Below are 23,347 nucleotides of genomic sequence, written 5' to 3'. Positions count from 1 at the left end.
TTGGGAACTTGAAGATATTTGGACTTCAACTCCCAGAAGTCCCCAGCCAGCATTCACTGGCTGGGGAATTCTGTGAGTTGAAGTCCAAATATCTTCAAGTTCCCAAGGTTGGGAAACACTGTGCTATACTATGTAATACAAAGCAACTGATATTAGAGTGACAGCTGTAATTCTTGTCAATGAAGGCAAACATAATGCTCTAGCATAATGATGCAGGATCACCATGCCCACAGCATTGTTCTTCTGAGCTTTTGGATTTGTGCTGGAGCCCATCCTCATGAACCTCAAAAGATAAAATCTCTGGTCTCAACCTCATGAGAATGGGCTCCAGCACAAGTCTAAAAGCTCGGAAGACTAAACCTACGGTCCTGGTGACCGGTCCAGATTGGATCTGTAATTCCAGTGCCAAACTTAGTTTCATTTATCAAACTGGCTAACCTCATTTTCTACTCTGTCTATTCATTTGATCTTATGAGGAGGATCCACTTATAAAACTGTTCAGAAAAAGGATGCATATTGTGTATTTAATTGTGCTTCTCCTCACAATTCTGACTGTTAAAAAGCAGAAAGTACAGGCAGTAATACCAATGGACAGCGCCGAGGTGGCGCATCAGGTAGAGTGCAGTACTGCAGGCCACTAAAGCTGACTGTAGATCTGCAGGTAAGCAGTTCAAATCTCATCACCGGCTCAAGGTTGACTTGCCTTCCATCCTTCCGAGGTGGGTAAAATGAGGACCTGGATTGTGGGGGCAATATACTGGCTCTGTTAAAAAATGCTATTGCTAACATGTTGCAAGCCACCCTGAGTCTAAGAAGAAGGGCGGCATAAAAAAATCGAATGAATGAAGGAAGGAAGCAAGCAAGCAAGCAAGCAAGCAAGAGGAAGAGTAAGTCCGAATCCGATCGAACACTTGTAAGAGCACATGTTAAGACTTACAAAGTGGCGCTCAAGGCGGCAAGATGCGCGTATCATTCCGCCTTGATTGCATCAGCGGAATCCCGCCCGGCCGCTCTGTTTAGGGTGACCCGCTCCCTTCTTAATCAGGGGGGAGTTGGGGAACCCTTGCAGAGTAGTGCCGAGGATTTTAACACGTTTTTCACTGATAAAATCGCTCAGATCCGAGCGGACCTCGACTCTAATTGGAATACAGAGTCGACTGACAACGAGTCAGTTGAGGTGACTGGGGCACGTACTTGTCCACCTGTCTGGGAAGAGTTTGATCTGGTGACACCTGATGAAGTGGACAAGGCCATTGGAGCTGTGAGTTCCGCCACCTGTTTACTGGATCCGTGTCCCTCCTGGCTGGTTTCGGCCAGCAGGGAGGTGACACGGAGCTGGGTCCAGGAGATTGTCAACGCTTCTTTGGGGAGGGGGTCCTTCCCGGATCCCTACAAGGAGGCACTTGTGCGCCCCCTCCTCAAGAAGCCTTCCCTGGACCCAGCCATTCTCAATAACTATCAACCAGTCTCCAACCTTCCCTTTATGGGGAAGGTTGTTGAGAAGGTGGTGGCGCTCCAGCTCCAGCGGTCCTTGGAAGAAGCCGATTATCTAGGTCCTCAGTCAGGATTCAGGCCTGGCTATAGCACGGAAACTGCTTTGGTCGCGCTGATGGATGATCTCTGGCGGGCCCGGGACAGGGGTTTATCCTCTGTCCTGGTGCTTCTTGACCTCTCAGCAGCTTTCGATACCATCGACCATGGTATCCTTCTGCGCCGGCTGGAGGGGTTGGGAGTGGGAGGCACTGTCCTTCAGTGGTTCTCTTCCTACCTCTCTGGTCGGTCGCAGTCGGTGTTAGTGGGGGGTCAGAGGTCGACCTCTAGGTTACTCCCTTGTGGGGTGCCTCAGGGGTTGGTCCTCTCCCCCCTACTATTTAATATCTACATGAAACCACTGGGTGAGATAATCCCAGGGCATGGGGTGAGGTATCATCAGTATGCAGATGATACCCAGCTTTACATCTCCACCCCTTGTCCAGTCGGCGAAGCAGTGGAAGTGATGTGCCGGTGCCTGGAGGCTGTTGGGGTCTGGATGGGTGTCAACAGACTCAAGCTCAACCCGGATAAGACGGAGTGGCTGTGGGTTCTGCCTCCCAAGGACAATTCCATCTGTCCGTCCATCACCCTGGGGGGGGAGTCACTAACCCCCTCAGAGAGGGTTTGCAACTTGGGCGTCCTCCTCGATCCACAGCTCACATTAGAGAAACATCTTTCAGCTGTGGCGATGGGGGCGTTTGCCCAGGTTCGCCTGGTGCACCAGTTGCGGCCCTATTTGGACCGGGAGTCACTGCTCACAGTCACTCATGCCCTCATCACCTCGAGGCTCGACTACTGTAATGCTCTCTACATGGGGCTACCTTTGAAAAGTGTTCGGAAACTTCAGATCGTGCAGAATGCAGCTGCGAGAGCTATCATGGGCTTTCCTAAATATGCCCATCTTACACCAACACTCCGCAGTCTGCATTGGTTGCCGATCAGTTTCCGGTCACAATTCAAAGTGTTGGTTATGACCTATAAAGCTCTTCATGGCACTGGACCAGAATATCTCCGGGACCGCCTTCTGCCGCACGAATCCCAGCGACCAGTTAGGTCCCACAGAGTTGGCCTTCTCCGGGTACCGTCAACTAAACAATGTTGTTTGGCGGGACCCAGGGGAAGAGCCTTCTCTGTGGCGGCCCCGACCCTTTGGAACCAACTCCCCCCAGATATCAGAGTTGCCCCCACCCTCCTAGCCTTTCGTAAGCTCCTTAAAACCCACCTCTGTCGTCAGGCATGGGGGAATTGACATGTTCCCTCCCCCTAGGCTTATAAAATTTATGCATGGTACGCTAGTGTGTATGATTGGTTTTAATTTGTGGTGTTTTTTAAATTAACTTAAATATTAGATTTCTCTTACATTGTATTGTTATTGCTGTGAGCCGCCCCGAGTCTGCGGAGAGGGGCGGCATACAAATCTGATTAAACTAAACTAAACTAAACTAAACTAAACTAAGCAAGCAAGCAAGCAAGCAAGCAGCAGGATCAGAAGGCTCCAGAGTTCGATAATGATGCCCCTTGAGCCCCTAAAGCAGTGATGGCGAACCAATGGCACGGGTGCCACAAGTGGCACATGGAGCCATATCTGCTGGCACGTGAGCCATTGCCCTAACTCAGCTCCAGTGTGCATGTGTGTGCCGGCCAGCTGATTTTTGGCTCAAACAGAGGCTCTGGGAGGGCGTTCTTGGCTTCCAAAAAGCCTCCGGGGGGATGGGGAAGGGTATTTTTACCCTTCCACAGCTCCAGGGAAGCCTTTGGAGCCTGGGGAGGGTGAAACACATGTCAACCCACCAGAAGTTGGGAAACAGGCTGTTTTCAGCCTCCAGAGGGCTTCCAGGGGGCAGGGAAAGCTGTTTTCACCCTCCCCAGGGACTGAATTATGGGTGTGGGCACTCACACATATGCGATAGCACACGTGCACACTCTTTTGGCACCCGAGGGTTCCGAAGGTTCACCATCACTGACCTAAACTCTTTGGCAGGTGATCCACATGTTATTCTTCCAATTTTAAAACACGCTGCTGACTAGTCACAACATTCTTTCTTGATGCCAATTATTTATTTTGGCCCAGATCTTTCTTGTTGTGGAACAGTATGCTCATTTGAAGGGGTACCTTATGCCCAAGTAGTTTTGTCTAAGGATCAAAATAGAACACAGCTTGCGCAGTTGTATCAAGTCGAAAATGGGAGATGCAAAATTATATTTTAGCAGTAAATGAATCAAGGGGTTTCCTCAGTTGAAATACTCAGTTTCTGGTTCCGTATTTATTTATTTGTTTGTTTATCTATCTATCTATCTATCTATCTATCTATCTATCTATCCATTCATTCATTCATTTATTCATTTATTCATTTATTCATTTATTTAATCATTTATTTATTTATTTATTCATCTATCTATCTACCTACCTACCTACCTACCTACCTACCATTGGAGAAAATATATACCAAGACTAATCTTGGAATGCCCACAAAATATTCTCTAAGTCACTGATTTTCAGCGCAATTAATTATGTGGTTTTTTAAAAAAATGGTGCGGAGTACCTTTCAACTCTAAATATATCATTTCTGCAATGTCTTGAGTTATTGCCTATGATTGTCCACTGTTGCTTGATTATCTGTATGTCTTGCAATTCTTGCAGATTCACTAGAGCTAATTCCTATAGAACAATATTTCTCAATCTTGCCAACTTTTTAAAGTTATCTGGACTTGGATTCCTGGAATTCCCTAGCCAGCAAGGGGGATTCTGGGAGTTGAAGTCCAAATTTAACAATATCTTCAAATTGCTAAGAACAAATATTGAGAAACACTGTTATAGAGGTTTCAGAAAAGCAGCAGAAAGCCTAGTAAATCATAAATCTAATGAGTATAGTTTGATCAACTGTGTGATTGATCAGTTGTGTGATCAATGCCGCAGCAGTGATTGTTGAGGTAGGATTGTAAAACAAAAGCCTTTTAACTTTTACTTTCTGAAGGGAGGAAGAGCAGCAAAAACAATAAACAAATATAGGAAAAATAATACTTATATGATTACAGTGAATAAAGACAATGACAATGACATTTTAAGAAAGAAAATTGTACCTTTTTTTAAGGCAAAAGAAAAGTTGGTGGGGAAAAAGCTGTTTTATTTATTGTTATGATGAATAGAGCATATACCGATAGCCTATTCAGAACTGTCCTGCAAAAGCACTTGCAATTCAACTTTGCAGAATTAATAAAAGTAATACAGGAATATTTGGTCCCAAACTTTCTGATTTATAAAACAACTGTGAGCAAATAGTGGGAAAATAAGCAGCTGAAGTTTAAATATTTCTGAACATGACATATTTGATGAAAGGCTAAATGATCAACTGTTTTGTGAAATTCCGAATGAAACATTTAAAAAACACGCCAAATCTCAGATTTTCAGAACATTTAATTTTTAAAAGAGCAGCAATTGCTGTACAGTATCCATGGAAACTACTGCTAAAGTTACAGTAGAGCTTCAGTTGGAAATTAAATCAAATGTGAATAAATTTGATAATAGTGTATAGAGAGACAATAGCAAGTCAAAATGAGCTGTGTTATTATTGTGTCAACTACACATTAGCAGCTGAATATAGATTTAAAGAAAACACCGTCGGAAAATGAAATAAACTGGGATATATTGATGAGACTCTTATTCAAAATGACAAATCATTTCCTAAAAACAAACAACTAGAATGTTAATTAAAAGGAGTGCAATAGTATATCTGTCAGGCCCAAGCCATCATTTTGAGTTAGACACTTTGGCCTGCCACAAGTAGAATAGTACTATGGGAATTGGTGAGTGGTGGTTGCATGAGAGGGAAAGATACTAGCCACAAAAAATTATTTCCAAAAGATTCAAGGTCATCCTTTGTTCAGCACCAGCTGGAAGTACATGGGAGGATCGTGGATGTTGATGGAACCGGAGTGGTCCATGTGATGAATTTGTGGGTGTGGGGACAAGGGATGAACCTTAACCTGGGCAGTGAACTCTAGGGCAAGTTAGTATCAGGATGACCACAGTTCATAACCAACATGGCTCTGTCCAAGATTTGGACTCTGATTTATTTCTCGGATGTTATTTGGAACGCTGACAGTATGACATAGATAAAGTATTTGATAATGAAAACAAATCAGGGAAAGTAACCCTAAAAAGCTACAGCATAAAAGTGAAATGAGACCAATAGTATGGCTCATTCCAGAAATAGTAGTCAAATTATATCATACCAATCAAACACCGGTTCTTCACTCTCAGGAAAATCACGGCATAAATTTGAGCAATATTTCAAGGATGCTAAATTAAATTCATCAGTGTAATGAATAAAAGATTGTCCCCAAGCGTTTCACTTGAAACTAACCTAGTTAAGCAGACTAATTTAGCTCCTGCAAAGGCAATTTTTATCAACACCCACCACCACCAGCATATCAGGTTCAAAATTCATCACATGGAGTTTGCCCCTTGCAGGGATATGGTTTTATTCCATGACGCTGACCATCTTTCAAATATTTTGCCTCAGTAACTTAGCATCTAGTACCCATTATATTTTCTACATTAATTCTTGACTTACAACCACAGTTGGGGCCAGAATCTCTGCTGCTAAGCAAGGAATTGTTAGGCAAATCATGCCCAATTTTATGAATTTTTTGCTACAGTTGTTAGGCAGATCACTGAGGCCAAGTGAATCACGTGATCATTAAATGAACCCAGCTGTCCTCATTGCCTCTGCTTGTAGGAAGACAGTAGGAAGGTCACAAATAGCAATCACATGACTCCGCAACCATTGAAGAATACATGCCATTTGAATCTATACTTTGATCATATGACTGTGGGGATGTTATGATGGTTATAATTGTAAGGACTGGTCATAAAACACTTTCTAAAGTGCTGTTGCAATTTCAAATGGTTTCTAAATGTTCTGTCGAGCTCTCTGGTAGACTCCTCCCGTACAAATTTCAGACACACACACGTTTGAAAATTCAAAACAATGTTCTTTATAATGGAAATTCACTTAAACCAAGCCCTCTTTTGGTATAGCAAAGAGCACTGGTCTCCAAACAAACTGGTAATTTTTACAAGTCCCTTATCAGTTCTGTGATACTTAGCTTGCAGCTGTGAGGCAATTCACAGTCCTTCTTCTTTCACAAAGTGAAACACACTTTGCTCTGGTTTAGTTTCAAAGCAGGGAAAAATCAGCACACAAAAGGTCAAAGTCAGTAAAGCAGTCACGAAACACAACGATCATATAATCCTCCACAATGGCCAAACCCACAGGCTGCTATTTATAGCAGCCTCACTAATTACCACAGCCCCACCCAACGACAGGTGGCCTCATTTTCTTTGATAATAATCTCTCAGTTGTTGTTGCCTATGCATCGCTCTCCGCATGCATGGCTGTATCATTAACTCTTGTTCTGAATCCAAGGAGGAGCTAGATAATTGATCTCCTTCTGAGCTGTCTGCCACACTCTCCTCCTCCCTGTCACTCATGTCTTCTTGGTCAGAGGAGCCTTCATCAGCAGATTCCACCGGGGGGGGGGGGGAACAGGCCTGCAGCATGTGGATGTCTCCCCCACATCCACAGTCCTTGGGGCAGCAGCTGGGCCAGAGCTAACCACAACACTAAATATGTTTGTAAGTTTAAATTGCTGTTGTAGTCTCAAATGATTGCTAAACATAGTTGTAAGGTTATACCAACTTCTACCTTTCTCCCAATTTATGACTGAGTGGAACTTCAGCATAAAGCATCCCAATTGCAATAAAACTAGTACAGTTTGCCCAATAGCTACCAATTCTAGATTTCTTCTGTGACGCACTCTGCTAACAACACCACTGATATATGAGTTTTTATTTTAACTAGGTATCTATATAACTCGCTTTAACTAATATTTGGAAGTAGCAATAATATTAGCTCTGGTTTCCGTTGACTGCCTGCTGGTTTTTATCCCACTAAATCTTGATTACTGCATTTATATCTTGTTTTTCTCTGTGACCTTAAGATGACATGCATAATAAGATCATTCTTTCTTACCAAGTTTTTTGTTGTTGTTCTCCCCATTCACAAGGAAGCAAAAGCAACAGAGAAGAAGAAAGAGTCAAAGATTCTTGAAGACAAACGCAAGGAGACTTACAGCAGAGATCTGAAAAAAAGTAGAACTCCTGATCTGATAAAGGAAGGGAAAAAAGAAGAACTGGTCCAGAAAACAAATCAGAAGTTAAAAGATGAAACAGACAGCGGTAGCAAAATCGGACAAGCCAAAGAGAAAACCGGTAAGGATGAGAAAAGGTTTTCCAAAGAGAAAGAAAAATCCACGGCGGTAGATAAACGTGTCCCAGGCCAAGTGAGAGGGGACGAAAGGGGTAAACTGCTAAAGAGCAGGTCAGTAGATGATGCAGGAAGAGAAGAGAGAGCATCAGAACATAAGAAAGGGGCTGGGTGGGACAGAAAGACTGAAGATAAAAAAGAATGTGAAAAAATAGGAAACATAAGATCAGCTTTAAAGCCCGTCTCGAAGAGAGAAGATAAAAAAGAACCCATCAAAGCAGGAGAAACAGGTTCAACTACAAAGCCAGGCTCAAAGGCTGACAACAAAGAGAAACCCTTGAAGGATAGTCAAGGAATTCCAGAGACAAACGTCCCAGTTTTAAAGCAAGAGGACATGATCCAAGAGCCTCCGGATAGCAGCCCCTCTAAATCTGCAGACAATTCTTTAAACCAGAGCAAGGAAGATGAAGCCACCAGCATCTTTGATGAACCCTTGGAAAAAATCAAGAATAATGACCCGGAAATGGTAGAAGTTAACGTCAACAATTCTGACTGCATCAACAATGAGATCCTGGTACGCTTTGCTGAGGCCTTGGAATTCAACACGGTGGTCAAGAGCTTTGCTTTGACCAACACGCGTGCTGATGACCACGTTGCATTTGCCATTGCCATCATGCTAAAGGCCAATAAGACCCTGACAAGCGTAAACCTAGATTCCAACCATATCACCGGCAAAGGGATCCTGGCCATTTTTCGTGCACTGCTGCAGAACAACACTCTGACGGAGCTGCGCTTTCACAATCAGAGGCATATTTGTGGAGGGAAGACCGAGATGGAGATTGCCAAGTTGCTGAAGGAGAACACCACGTTGCTGAAACTGGGCTACCATTTTGAATTAGCTGGGCCGCGCATGACGGTCACCAACCTGCTCAGCAGGAATATGGACAAACAGAGACAGAAACGCTTGCAAGAGCAGAAGCAGGCCCAGGAAAAGATGGAGAAGAAGGACTTCCTCGAGGTGCCAAAGGCAGCGTGCTTGCCAGCTGGCTTATCAAAGACTTCTCCAAAACCATCCCCCAAAACCTCCCCATGGTCCTCCCCTAAAGCTCCTCCTAAGAAATCTGGCACCCCGGCTGCTCCTCCTCCCCCACCTCCACCCCTAGCCCCTCCCCCTCCTCCTCCTTTGATTAATGAAAACTTACGCTTGTCCCTTTCTCCGGCCACTCAGAGGAAGATAGTGGAGAAAGCCCTTCCTTCTCAGGAGAAGAATTCCAGAGACCAACTTCTGGATGCCATTCGCTCTAGCAACAAGAAGCAGTTGAAAAAGGTACATCATTACAGCGCTAAGCTATAATGCACGCATTGTCTGAACTTTGTGGTTTATACTCCATATTTTATGCATAGTGTTATGTTTGGCTGCATAGCTAGAGGTATAACAAGCAGGAAGAGGGAGATTGTGATCCTGCTGTATAGAGCACTGGTGAGACCACATTTGGAATACTGTGTTCAATTCTGGAGACCTCACCTACAAAAAGATATTGACAAAATTGAACAGGTTCAAAGACGGGCTACAAGAATGGTGGAAGGTCTTAAGCATAAACGTATCGGGAAAGACTTAATGAGTTCAATCTGTATAGTCCGAGTCTTCGGAGAGGGGCGGCATACAAATCTAATAAATACTAATACTAGTCTGGAGGACAGAAGGAAAAGGGGGGGACATGATCAAAACATTATGTTAAAGGGTTAAATAAATAAGGTTCAGGAGGGAAGTGTTTTTAATATGAAAATGAACACAAGAACAATGGGGCACAATCTGAGGTTAGATGGGGGAAAGATTAGAAGTAACGTGAGAAAATATTATTTTACTGAAAGAGTAGTAGATCCTTGGAACAAACTTCCAGCAGACGTGGTTGGTAAATCCACACAGTAACTGAATTTAAACATGCCTGGGATAAACATATATCCATCCTAAGATAAAATACAGGAAATAGTATAAGGGAAGACTAGATGGACTATGAGGTCTTTTTCTGCCATCAATCTTCTATGTTTCTATATATATATATCTGCTCATAGTTCAGCAAGCCACTTAAAAGAAACAATGGCTTATTGCTACATGTAAAGCAAGAGACAATTAACCTTGGGATGCAGCACTTGACAGTTATTGCTAGGTTCAATAAATCTACCCCCTTGATAATGCTAGTTATTTTAATGGTTACTTGCACATAGTCGCTTCACATTTCTGTGTCTAATGACTGGAGCATTTCTCCATCATTTGTGCAAGGGCTAAGTTCCTTAGGTATTTACTAACATCTCCTGGTGGAGTTTCACACACAGAAGGCCTCCATTTAACAACTTTGTGGGAAAATGGATAGCTAAAACACCACCTGTGTTTACCCACTATTAAGATCATCTCTTCAGATACCATTGTCTCCTGGGGATAAGACAGACGGTAATTGAAACACGATGCCAAGATTTTTTAGGTTTCAGCATCTGCCTTTAAAAACACCATTCTCAGCAGACAAAGCCTTTTTGACAAAGCTATTTTAGGACTAATCCAAATTAGGATGTGCTTTTTAATAATAAAGCTGTCTAAGATGGGAGGGTGCCATGAAAGGGTGATGAAAGAGAATGCAAGAGGGGATATTAACACGCTTGTTTGTGTGCTATAACCTTGAGTTGCTATTTGGATCTCCATTAGATGCCTCTAATTTGAGAATTTGTACTGTTTGCGTCTTATTTTGACAGGTGGAGGTTCCCAAGTTACTTCAATAGTTGGGAGTGGAATCTTGGACAGTGGAGATTGCCAAGGCTGAATCACTGTGTTTGTCTCTCGGGCGACTGTTTACATGAGAAGAACGCAACAGAGCAACAGCCGGCCCTGTTTTGGTCCCAGATGAACCGTGTTCTCTGTGGGATTAATTTGGATGCAAGAATTAGATGGGTTGCCAAAACGCGTTATTATCAGGAAGAAATAATATTTATTTTTAGTCCTTTTTAATAACAAAACTTGTTTTTGTCCTGAAAAGAAGGATCTGCAGATATAGTGTATTTGGGCTTTTTGTCTAGATTTCCTTGTGGGAGCTCAGAAAGTAAAGGGGCAAATGTGATCAACCTTGATGAAGTCTGAATTTGGGTATCTCTGCTTATCTCATCATTTCCCAGGCAGCAACACTGCAATCGCTTGCCACTAGCAATATCTAAAGAGCTACACTGGAGCTGCAGTGTCATGAGAAAGTGTCTTATGTTGTCGGTATAAGAAGCTTCTAAATCAGTGGTTCTCAACCTGGGGATCAGGACCCCTTTCTGGGGTTGAACGACCGTTTCACAGGGGTCGCCTAAGTCCATGGGAAAAGACAAATTCCCCATGGTGTTAGGAACTAAAACTTCTATTCTGGCGTCTTGGAACATATTTTTATAATCCGACCAATCAGGCGTTTACACTGGGGGTGTCTCTCTGACTTCCTGCCAATCCGCTTAAAGCTCTGTTGGGAGAATTGGTGCTAGACTTATGGTTGGGGGTCACCACAACATGAGAAATTGTATTAAGGGGTCACGGCATTAGAAAGGTTGAGAACCACTGAGAGCTATGTCACATTTATGCCTATTGCTGCTCGGTTGAAATGGCAATGTCATGTTCGTTTTTGCTTGTATAGTAAAGCAGGAAGGTGGAGGAGAAATCATGGAGACAAAAATTCATTGTGCAATGTCTCTGTGGTTTCAAGGATTCCATTTCTCCGATAGCAAAAAGCAAACAGGTTCTTATAGTCCATGGCTCCTCTGGTGGAAAGAAATGTGTATGTGCTCCACATTGAATTGGTAAAGGCTTGTCATGGTGCCATGAAGTTGCTGTAAGCAAAGGTAGATGGATGGACCGCATTACTACTGGGTCTGGAGCTCTGGTGTTTCTACTTCTGAAGTAAACAGCAGTTTCCCAACTCATTTTAAAATTTACAATACTTAATCTTGGAATTCATGTAAGAGAAAAAGAATAAGCTTAATTGTCAGCAGGAAGTAACAGAAAAGCCGCCCCGAGTCTTCGGAGAGGGGCGGCATACAAATCTAATAAATTGAATTGAATTAAATTGAAAAGGTAGTCACATACGGTATATAATCAGTGAACTTTGAAAACTCAAATTTGAAAAATCCAGGAGCATCTTTAGGGCTTGGGGCAAACCATCAGCTTGAGCTTTACCTAATCAAGATCACATCAAGTATTTGTCAAGACATTTGTTTACTATAGACATGGGAATAAATTTGGGGACCAGAAAGTTTTTGTAACACTTTTTAAAACTATGCTGATTTGTCAAAAGAAACACTCTCAAAGAAAAGAGATTGTTTTTGAAATGTCCATCAATAAGCCATGTTATGTGGACTTGGAGAATGCTATGTGCTCCATCTACTGTATATCAGCTTCCTTTCCTTCCTGTATCTCAGTCTTCTTTCTCTCCAAATGAATCCCAGTTTCATGAATTATATTTTTAGCCTAATAGCTGTCAAATGCTTTCTGGTAATATGTGGCTATTTAGCATCACACTGAGGTTCGATCACATGTGTGTATACAACCCCATCAATCCTGATGAAGGGAGTACCCATAATATCAGGGTATGTATGGGATGCTGACAGAACACTAAAGCCAGTCACCAGTAAGTAATTTTGACATGGCAAATAAACCACAAGTAGATTGTATGAAGTGATCACTGAGAATATTATTCAAAGAACCTGAAGGCAGAATGAGAAGCAATGGATGGAAATTAATCGATCAACCTTGAAATAAGGAGAAATTTTCTGACAATTAGAACAATTAATCAGTGGAATGGCTTGCCTTCAGAAATTGTGGGTGTTGCTCCATTACTGGACATAGATAGAACAGCCACTTGTTTGAAATGATATAGGGCAGGGGGTTGGACTAGGAAACCTCTAAAGTCCCTTCCATTTCTGTTATAGTAGACCAGTGCTGGCAAACCTTTTTTCCCTTGGGTGCCAAAAGAGCATGTGTGCGCGCTATCGTGCATGCGTGAGTGCCCACACCCATAATTCAATGCTCGGGAAAGACGAAAACAGCTTTCCACGCCCCCTGGAGGCCTTTGGAGGCCGGAAATGACCTGTTTCCCAACTTCTGGTAGGCCCACCAGGCTCATGTTTTGCCTTCCTAGGCTTCAAATGCTTCCCTGGAGCTGGGCCAGGATAAAAATACCATCCCCATCCCTCTGGAGGCTCTGTGGAAGCCAAAAATACCCTCCCAGAGCCTCTGTGTGAACCAAAAATCAGCTGACTGACACATACATGCATGTTGGAGCTGAACTAGAGCAAAAGTTTGTGTGCCAGCAGATATAGCTCCATGTGCCACCTGTGGCACCTGTGTCATAGGTTTGCTATGACTATACTAGAGGAATGACAGCAGTGTTTTCAGAAAATTGTTGAATCTGTTTTCAGTCTCAAGTTGTATGTTCCTCCCACCGTCTGGCTACACATCCCCATTCATTGGTCATGCTAAATATGACAGTATAGCCCAACATTTCAATATCAGGTTGGTGGGGTCAGCTTTGAATGAAGTGGATACCATAAACAGCATGAACTGAACAGGTAGCACCAAATACTTGATCTGAAGAAGAATGTAATATACAACAATATTAAAGGGTAATGAAGACAGAGCAACTTCAAAGCAGTTTAGCTTCCTGGTAGGCTCAATAATTTCCTGTTAATCCAAGTATTGACTTCAATTAATTTTTGGCTTGGGTTGTAAATTAAAATATGTTTTTGCATTTAAGTGCCTTTAAGATATTAATATATAAATGAACAAATAAATCTAACTCTCTTGGAACTACGTTTAAATGAACAGATAAATCTAACTCCCTTGGAACTATGTTTCATGGCTCACACAAAATGCCAAAGTGTATCTGAATTGAGATAATGCAGGGTTGTGTGCAAGCATAGGCAATGATATGATTTTCATCTTCTTTCCAAATAAGGAAAGCACTGAAGAAATCTCAGCGGCCTCACAGAACGCAGCAAGAATTCATAGCTATTAACAAAAATACAGTTTCCTTATCCAGATTGCATGTCTTCATATTTCAAAAACCAGATATGTTGGTTCCCATTCCCCATCATCTCCAACCAGAATGACCAGACTAATTTATGGAGATCATGACAACTTTACTACTGCTGATCAAATGAACAAACGGGGTCAAGTAGTTCTTATTCACATCTGTGAAATATCTGAAGAGCTGTTATGTACACTTCAACTATCTTTTAAAAGGCAGAGGATGGGGGAAAGGTATCCTTGCTGAAGAGGAAGGTTTATATTTTCATCACATTTGCAAAAATAATGGAGGGGGAAAAGAAAACCGAGACAAACCACCTGAGCAGGTGACCTCAAAATGCAGACATTGTTGCCATTTTCAACTCTCTCTGCCTCTTGAATTTTGCATTATGTATAGCATTACCTGCACTTTCATTAATAAAGTTCACAAAATGTCCCCGATTGCGAGTAATGAAACATTCTGGGCCGAGAGGCTGTGAAATCCTTCAGATGTGCTAGTTTGTACAGAAAGTACAAACTTGATTAAGTTTGTACAGAAAGTACAAATTTGAGCTGGATCCCATCCCACCGCACATAGTGTGCCTAAAACCCTTCAATGGATTCATTTTCCAACCTGTCTCCCAACTGTTTACAATTATAGCTATTTCACAATGGGTAATATGGTTATGATTGTTCTGATCACCAAAGCTACATTTCTTATTTTAGATTTTCCATTCCCTGGATCATTTTGGCTCTAAAACCTGAGAAAAGCAAAAGGTTGCTCTAACTACTGACCAGGGTATAGAATTTTATATGTATGTGCTTTTATTGTGATAAAATTATCTATGTCTTTTTTAAAAAATAAGATGCAAAAGTATAATAACCTGGAACTCAAGATTTTGATGATGGCTTTTGATTTAATTTAAAGCTGCTCAGAATTTAGCCACAATGCTGTCAATGCTAGCATTAGAATTAAAAAGTAGAAACCTTTATGTATGTACAGTATAGAGGATATTGTCACAGAAGAGTTTTCGGAGAGGGGCGGCATATAAATCCAATAAATTGAATTGAATTGAATTAAATTGAATGAAGTAGGAGAATTCCCTACATCCCTTGGAAACTACAATACATGGGCAAACCACAAGGGCAAACTGGTTAGGGTAGGGGACTTTTGGAGTACCTCCTCAGGAGATGGGCACTGATGGTTATAAGTTGTTCTCTGCATAGAATTTGAAGAAAAGCCACTGCAGTGGAACATTCTGATTTGCATACAAACACGAATCCTCCATGTGGTCTGAGTGTGCGTTGTGCCAGAGGGAAGTAGCTTCTCCCTCACTGCCAGATCACTGGGTTGCTGGCCAACACTGCAAAAACTGAAAATCCGACCGAGTCCAAGGCAGCTCAATTGTTTCTCTGAAGCCCAGAGAAATGTCTATATTTGGGCATTTTGTATGGAGTAGCCCAAGCAAAGCTTCATTCCTTTGCACTCCACAAGAGTGGGAAGCCTTCCAGCTGCCCAGAACAGCCCGGAGAAGAAAAACAATGCCTGGTTTGACACAGACTCTTCCTTTGCCATCTTTTCTTTCTTGGTTTCCCTTCCCGTGGCTCCCCTGCCATTATCACTGAATTCACATGTGTGTTTATTGTCAACCAATACACATCTGTTGTTGAAATGTCTGTGGACTTGTTGCTGTCCCTGATTTTGTAAGTTTGCACCACATTTGGCAAATATTCCACAGATGGCTACCATGGATAATCAGGAGAGGCTGATGCTTTCACAATACACAAATGACAGATGGTATGAAAACAATGTCACATCTTCTGAAGTTTCATTCCCCCACAATTTAGAAAGTATTTTTGGTTCGTGGTTATAAAAGGCTGCTGTCTGGCTTATTATTTCTTACTCACTTTCCACACCGTGTCACATTGCTTACCATGGGTATCAGGGTTGTCAATAGAGCAGGGAGGAAGACAACAACTATGTTGAAAGTGCTCAGGTTATTGAAGCCCCCTTTTTGTGTGTGTGACACACAGTATAAGCATGGGAAAAGTGGTGTGGTGTATGATAGACTGATCGTGTTCACCCTTTGGACGCTGTGGACCTACTGAGGAATGCATTGCAGATGTGTGCATATGCTTATGATTAGTCCGGCCACTCGGTTAAGGGTGAGAGTCCAGATTGATGATCAGTCTGGTAATCCTGGAAAAAGAAGGAAAAATTGTCTTTGTGGCTTCTTCCTTGTGTCTGTATCGGCAGAGAGAGGAGTTTCTTACTTTCTTCAAAGCAAGGCTTCCTCTAAAAACAGCAGAATTCCATACGTTAAATTGAATCTTCTGGAATGTCAGCTATTTCAATGCATTTTATCACAGGACATTTAAGTTTCTTTTTTTCTTTTTTAAAATATATTTTTATTGGTTTTGCACATTTTTATATAACATAAAACAAACATAAAACAGTGCACAGTGCATGTGCCCATCACCCGACTGACAATACCCACCACCACCACCAATTAGGGGGGGGTTTCAAATATTTACTAGTTTATGTTATTTTATTTCCTTAGCTCTAGTTTGCATTTCTTTACTATTCAAAGAGTGATTGGAGTTTATTTTTCGCATTTTCATCACAAGTTCTACTCAACATATAATTTTTCACCTTATTCCATCGTACCATCAGCTTCTCCAATTTGTTTTCATCAAAATTGTTTAATCTTATTTCCATTATTTCAAAATGAATGTGGTCCACCACGTACCAGTACCAATTCTGTAACGTCCATTTTTTAGACTCTTTCCAACCCAATACCACTACCGCTTGAGCGCATTCCAGTGCTGCAGTTTTTATTTCTTTGAAGTCTCTTAATTCTCTTTGTTTAACTAATATCGCCATTTCTTTTGTAATTATCCACTTAATATTTAACATTTTATTTATTTCATTCTGCACTTCCTTCCAAAATTTCTGAACTTCGACACACTCCCATAACATATGCATAAAGATTTCTTTCTTTTGGCAACCATGCCAACAATTACCTTTTTCTTTCCTCTGGAAGTGTGAAAGTTGTGCTGGTGTGTAGTATCATTTATGTAAAATTTTCCTTCTCATCTCTCTAACTCTTGTATTCTTAATTTTATGTATGTTTTCTACTATTTCTTTCATTTCTCTTTTATCGATTTGTAAATCATTTTGCCAGCATCTTGTCAAACCTTTTATTACTCCCTCTTCTGCTTGCAATAACATTCTATATATATCACTTGCCTGTGCTTTTGTATCGTTAATCTTTTCTTTTAATATTTTCTCTAAGCAATTTTCTTCTCTCAAAAAGGCTTCTTTATTCTCACTTTTGTTTAAATATTTACATATTGCATTAATCTGCAGCCATTTCTGTTGACCCAACCACCATTCCAACCGAGTTCTATTAACTCTTCCGTCCTTCTCATATAATTGTTCTATTCTCATTATCCCTTTACAATTTAATTCTTTTATAATCCTGGACATTTAAGTTTCTTACATTCAAGTACCTTGAGTAAAGCTGACATGCCTGGCACCAAAAGACACTGGGCTTCTTCAATGCAGTTGGGGAGAATGCTATCATTTAATTTAGATGCACGGTGCCTATTAAAGCTGAGTAGTTTAGACAGGGCTGAACAACAACTGTAGGAAAATTATACACATTAGCTTGAATTAATGATACCTGGTACTCTTGACTGAAAAACAAGCTTCTGTTTTTTTATAGTCTCATATTGTATCATTTTTACATCAGAGTAAGTAGATACTGTTTTATGGACCTTCATTCCCTTTCTCCCTGAAAGAACAAACCAAGAACCTACCGAGAAGTAATGGTGGGAAGCTGGATTGTGCAATGTAGATTTTCCCGAAAGCATGAAACAGGAATGCCAAATGGTCAGAAAGCCCAGGCCAGGCCTTAATCCCAAACAGGTGTTCTAAGGAACAATTTATTCAGATCAAAACATTTCTGTAAAAATTGTTTTTTCTTAGTGGAGACGAGAGGAGAAATTGGACAAGAAGCAAAGTTTTGGAGTGCTTTGTTTATTTTCTAAGCATTAGAAACAGAATGGGAGAATTAAAGCAACGGACCTTGAAATCATGATCAGAAAAAACCTATGTGGAAAGAGTGAACCAAAGGTTTTTAAACGGACCATGTAGATAGAACACAAATTGCTAATGCCTTAAACCAGAAAAGCTCTCTGTTCCCTATTAGCTGTTTTTTTAACTTTCTACTCAGCACTAGAAGGAATGAGAAAGAGTCTGGGACATTGGTTTAAGAATGCCCTCAAGTGGCAAGATTTTTGCCTCATATTATCAAGAGACAAATGTTGCTTTCAAGTGGATAGTTCCTAGTGCACATATGGTCCCATATTTTGTAGCATGTGATGTCGGGGAAGACTCCTGGGTGCACCATGGACAGCAAAAAAACAAATTAGTGGATCATTAAACAAATCAACCCAAATCAACTCATTGGAGGCACAAATGACCAGGTTCAAATGATCCTATTTTGGACATGTTGTGCAAGATTCTACCTCCAATTATTATTATTATTATTTATTGGATTTGTATGCCGCCCCTCTCCGCAGACTCGGGGCGGCTAACAACAATGATAAAAAACATCATGTAATAATCCAATTTAATAAAACAACTAAAAACCCTTATTATAAAAACCAAACATACACACAAACATACCATACATAACTTGTAATGGCCTAGGGGAAGGAATATCCTAACTCCCCCATGCCCACAAAGGTGGGTCTTGAGTAATTTGCGAAAGGAGGGGGGGGCCTTTCTAATCTCTGGGGGGAGTTGATTCCAGAGGGCCGGGTCCGCCACAGAGAAGGCTCTTCCCCTGGGGCCCACCAAACGACATTGTTTGGTCGACGGGACCCGGAGAAGGCCAACTCTGTGGGACCTTATCGGCCGCTGGGATTCGTGCGGTAGAAGGCGGTTCCGGATGTATTCTGGTCCAATGCCATGTAGGGCTTTAAAAGTCATTACCAACACTTTGAATTGTGACTGGAAACCGATTGGCAGCCAGTGCAGGCCGTGGAGTGTTGCAGAAACGTGGATGAATCTAGGAAGTCCCACGATGGCTCTCGCAGCCGCATTCTGCATGATCTGAAGTTTCCAAACACTTTTCAAAGGTAGCCCCTTGTAAAGAGCATTACAGTAGTCGAGCCTCGAGGTGATGAGGGCATGAGTGACTGTGAGCAATGACTCCCTGTCCAAATAGGGCCACAACTGGTGCACCAGACAAACGCCCTCCTCGCCACAGTCGAAAGATGATGTTCCAATGTCAGCTGTGGATCGAGGAGGACGCCCAAGTTGCGAACCCTGGGAAAGGAAGGAGGAAAGGAATGATCAGCAGCAAAGCAGATAGACAGTGGAGCAATGGGAGACCTGAAGGACCAAGTTGGGGGCGGATTGTCATGGAGAAACTCTATGCTATCACTAACAGTTGAACAGAATTTGATGGCACGTAACCAATAAAAATACATTTTGTAGCAAGGAAAGATTCTGACCTCATAAAATCTGTGAAGCAGAGCAATTGTATTATAAAATTCATCTGTGCAAGCAGACATTGCAATAAATTTAATTGCAGTAATATATATATCTTCAGAAAGAACACACTAGACTCATGATTATGCAGAGGTGATTAATTCTTTTAATGGCCTTAAGGTATTTTAATAGTCCAGCTGTTATTAAAGTCTGTAATTGCTTTAGGATGCTCTTAGCCCTCTCTTTGAAATTAACATACAGTGATACCTTGTCTTACAAACTTAATTGGTTCCAGGACAAGGTTCTTAAGGTGAAAGGTTTGTAAGATGAAACAATGTTTCCCATAGGAATCAATGGAAAAGCGATTAATGCGTGCAAGCCCAAAATTCACCCCTTTTGCCAGCCGAAGCGCCCGTTTCTGTGCTGCTGGGATTCCCCTGAGGCTCCACTCCATGGGAAACCCCACCTCTGGACTTCTGTGTTTTTGCAATGCTGCAAGGGAATCCCAGCAGGGGAATCCCAGCATCGCGAAAATGAGCTCTTCGCTGGCAACGGAAGTCTGGAGGTGGGGTTTCCCAGCGAAGGGAGCATCAGTGAAATCGCAGCATCGTAAAAATACCGAAGTCCTCAAAACCCCACCTCCGGACCTCTGTGTTTTCATGATGCTGCAATTTCACTGAGGCTCCCCTCGCTGGGAAACTCCACCTCCAAACTTCTGTTGCCAGTGAAGCGCCCGTTTTTGCGCTGCTGGGATTCCCCTGCAGCATCACAAAAACACGGAAGTCCGGAGGTGGGGTTTCCCATGGAGGAGAGCCTAAGGGGAATCCCAGCAGCGCAAAAACAGGTGCTTCGCTGGCAACGGAAGTCCGGAGGCGGGGCATCCCAGTGACGGCGGTGGGTTTGTAAGGTGAAAATAGTTTGTAAGAAGAGGCAAAAAAATCTTAAACTCCGGGTTTGTATCTCGAAAAGTTTGTATGATGAGTCGTTTGTAAGATGAGGTATCACTGTAGTTTCAAGAAAGCAGTGCTAAACACACACCTGCAAATCAGACCCACTGAACTTTTTAGATCATTCTAGAGTGGAGATGAAGGTGGGAATGGTTGATTCCTCTATGTGCTGTTTTCTGGATCTGAATAAAAAAATTTGTAATACCAGCATTTTAAAAGCTGCTTTAAAGATTCTTTTTATGGTGGCAGAGTAACTATAGATCTGGATTTTCAGAAATATGACTGAATTCCACTGCTGCCTGCTCCATCTGGTCAAGAATAACAAAATTCTCCAACGGGCTCAAATTGAGTCCCACCACTTGATGACAGTGGCACCCAATGGTAGTAGAGGTGTCTTGCTCAATAGCCAGGAGGGCACTTCCAAGCTGTTGGAAAATGGCAACGTCAGCTCTGGTTGCATTCCGGTGGGTAGAAAGGAAACAGATTGCAAGCAAGCAAATGTACTGTATTTATCTATTGTTCTAGAAAATACTCATTAAAGCAAAAATATTCTCACTAATATCGCAATCTAGTAAGTTTTAATATAGTATGTATTTAATTTTCTTTAGGACAAATGTAAGGTGTATTCATTGCATAGTTTCAATGCATATTTCATCATTTGACACTTCCCCTTGTAGTTGCCTATGTGTATGATTCAATAAATTAGTTGAGTTTGAAAAAGAAGTCACAGGATTATTATTATTGTATGCCGCCCCGAGTCTACACAGAGAGGCGGCATACAAATCTAATAAATGAATGAACGAGCGAACAAACAAACAAACAAACAAACAAACAAACAAACAAACGATTAGTCACACTGTCAGCCGGATGTTTAAACTGGATCTGGCATTTTTATCAACCCATCAAATCCTTCCCAAGAATGTGGCAGAGTCAGATGTATGATGTTAAAAAGTATCATTGTAGGATGAATGTTGTTCCAAGTAAAGCTACTTTTTGCAATTGACTGATGGTGATTTTATCAATACCAACGGTGTTCAGTGCTTTGAGATTTCACCTGAGACGCCTAGTACACTACAGATAGTCATCAGCTTATACCATAATAGAACCCAAAATTTATATTGTTAAGCGAGAACTTTGTTAAGTGAGCTTTGCCCTATTTTATGACTTTTTTTGCCAGCAATGGATCACCGCAGTTGTTAAATTAGTAACACGGTTGTTAAGTGAATCTGCTTTCCTCATTGACTTTGCCTGTCAGAAGACTGCAAAAGCTGATCACGTGCCCTCAGGACACTGCAGTCAGTAACCAAGCAACTGAGAAACAAAGCATGTGATCATAGGGATGCTACAACAGTCATGTGAAAATTGTCCAAAGGCCACTTTTTTCAAGGAGGATGTCACTTTCAATAGGCACTAAATGAACTGTTGTAAGTTGAGGACTGCCTGTATTGGTACTACCTTCATTTTGCAAGTGTCATTTAACTTTTTTTTTTTGCAAGTCTTTGTATTTTGTGATTTTCTCCAGGGTTTTTGTTTTTACTTCTATTGCTCCATCTCCTATGGCTCTCTACTTTCTCAGGCACTATAACTTCCACTATCCAGACTTCGTTGGGTTTTTCAAAATCAATAATTCTTAAATCTGGATGTTATGTGGCAAGTACCTGTCAGCTTGAATTCTAAAGTCCTAGAGAACTTTAGCTTCTTTATTTTATTTTGCTTTTGTCTATTTTGTGGTCCTACCAGTTCTTGCTTTCAGGCAAACAGTATTTCTTGCAGATCTTCAGTGTACTGTTGATTGTACTGTCATACTTTTGTTTGTACTCAGTCTGCTAACGATGTGATCTACCGTTTCATTGATTTCTCTACAGAGATGGCAATTGCTGAGTGTAGTTATTCTTATTATTTATTTCTTTATTTATTATTAATTAGATTTCTATGCCGTCCTTCTCTACAGACTCAGGGTGGCTCACAACAAAATAAATATAACAATACAATATATAAGAAATTTAAATTTAAAAATTAGATCTAAAACCCCAATACAGTGGTACCTCTACTTAAGAACGCCTCTACTTAAGAACTTTTCTAGATAAGAACTGGGTGTTCAAGATTTTTTTGCCTGTTCTGAAGAACCATTTTCTACTGAAGAACCCGAGCCCAGAAAAATTTCCCAGGAAATTTGAGAGCGGCACGACGGCCCGGCCAGTTTCCTGCCATTTCCCCTTTAATCCCGGCCATCTTGGCTGCCAGAGGAGCCTTTTGGTGGCGCTAAAGGAGGCTTTGGCAGTCCAGAGCGAACAAAGCATTTTCCTTTCTCTGGGTGCTTGGAGAGGGAATAAACCTCTGCCAGCGGCCAGAGATAAGAAACGCTCCCTTCGCTCTGGGCAGTGACTGTCCTCCTCCTCTTCTTCCTCCTCCTCCTCCCACCCAAATTCCGAGCTTTTATTTCTTTCCTAATGGGTTTGCATGTATTATTTGCTTTTACATTGATTCCCATGGGAAAAATTGCTTCTACTTACAAACTTTTCTACTTAAGAACCTGGCCACGGAACGAAATAATTTCTTAAGCATCCACAATCATCCACATTCATCCCATATACATTCCAGTCGAAAGCCGGAGCTAGTTAACTTCAAAGCCCATAATCTCTGGCCAGTTCCAGTGTCAGCAACAGATTATGGGAGTTAAAGTCTAATGCATTTGGAGACAGCCAGAGTTAGGAAGGAAAGAGAAAATCATATCTGAAAATTCTGCAAGTGAACAACTATTAAAACCTTGGATTGGGCCGAAACTTTTTTTGAACACTAGTGCTTTTAATCCAAACAGAAACCCATGTTTCTATGGCAACCAGACCATTGTTCAAGCATTTCAGATATATTAGATGGGATGATCTGGCATATAAATGAACAAAGGAGAAAATTTAAATTTAAAAATCAGCAAAACATACCACTGATTTGAAACATTACAGCTCATTACAGATGTGGTTGGTAAATCCACAGTAACCGAATTTAAACATGCCTGGGATAAACATACTGTATATCCATCCTAAGATAAAATACAGGAAATATAAGGGCAGACTAGATG

The 23,347-nt window shown here is 41.5% G+C and overlaps 1 protein-coding gene across 1 annotated transcript in view; it reads left to right on the top strand.

Annotated features, from left to right (window-relative positions):
• LMOD1 (leiomodin 1) overlaps nucleotides 1-14,278 on the top strand; it is a 49,910-nt gene extending 35,632 nt beyond the window's left edge. The window contains exons 2-3 of the mRNA XM_070745001.1: nucleotides 7,603-9,129; nucleotides 10,548-14,278. Of these exons, the coding sequence (XP_070601102.1) occupies nucleotides 7,603-9,129; nucleotides 10,548-10,574 (1,554 nt within the window). The 3' untranslated portion in view covers nucleotides 10,575-14,278. The remainder of the gene's footprint in view (nucleotides 1-7,602; nucleotides 9,130-10,547) is intronic.
• The last annotated feature ends 9,069 nt before the right edge of the window (nucleotides 14,279-23,347 follow it).

Source organism: Erythrolamprus reginae, chromosome 3, assembly GCF_031021105.1.
Source record: "Erythrolamprus reginae isolate rEryReg1 chromosome 3, rEryReg1.hap1, whole genome shotgun sequence".
NCBI lineage: Eukaryota > Metazoa > Chordata > Lepidosauria > Squamata > Dipsadidae > Erythrolamprus > Erythrolamprus reginae.
This window is presented reverse-complemented; position numbering and strand designations above follow the sequence as displayed.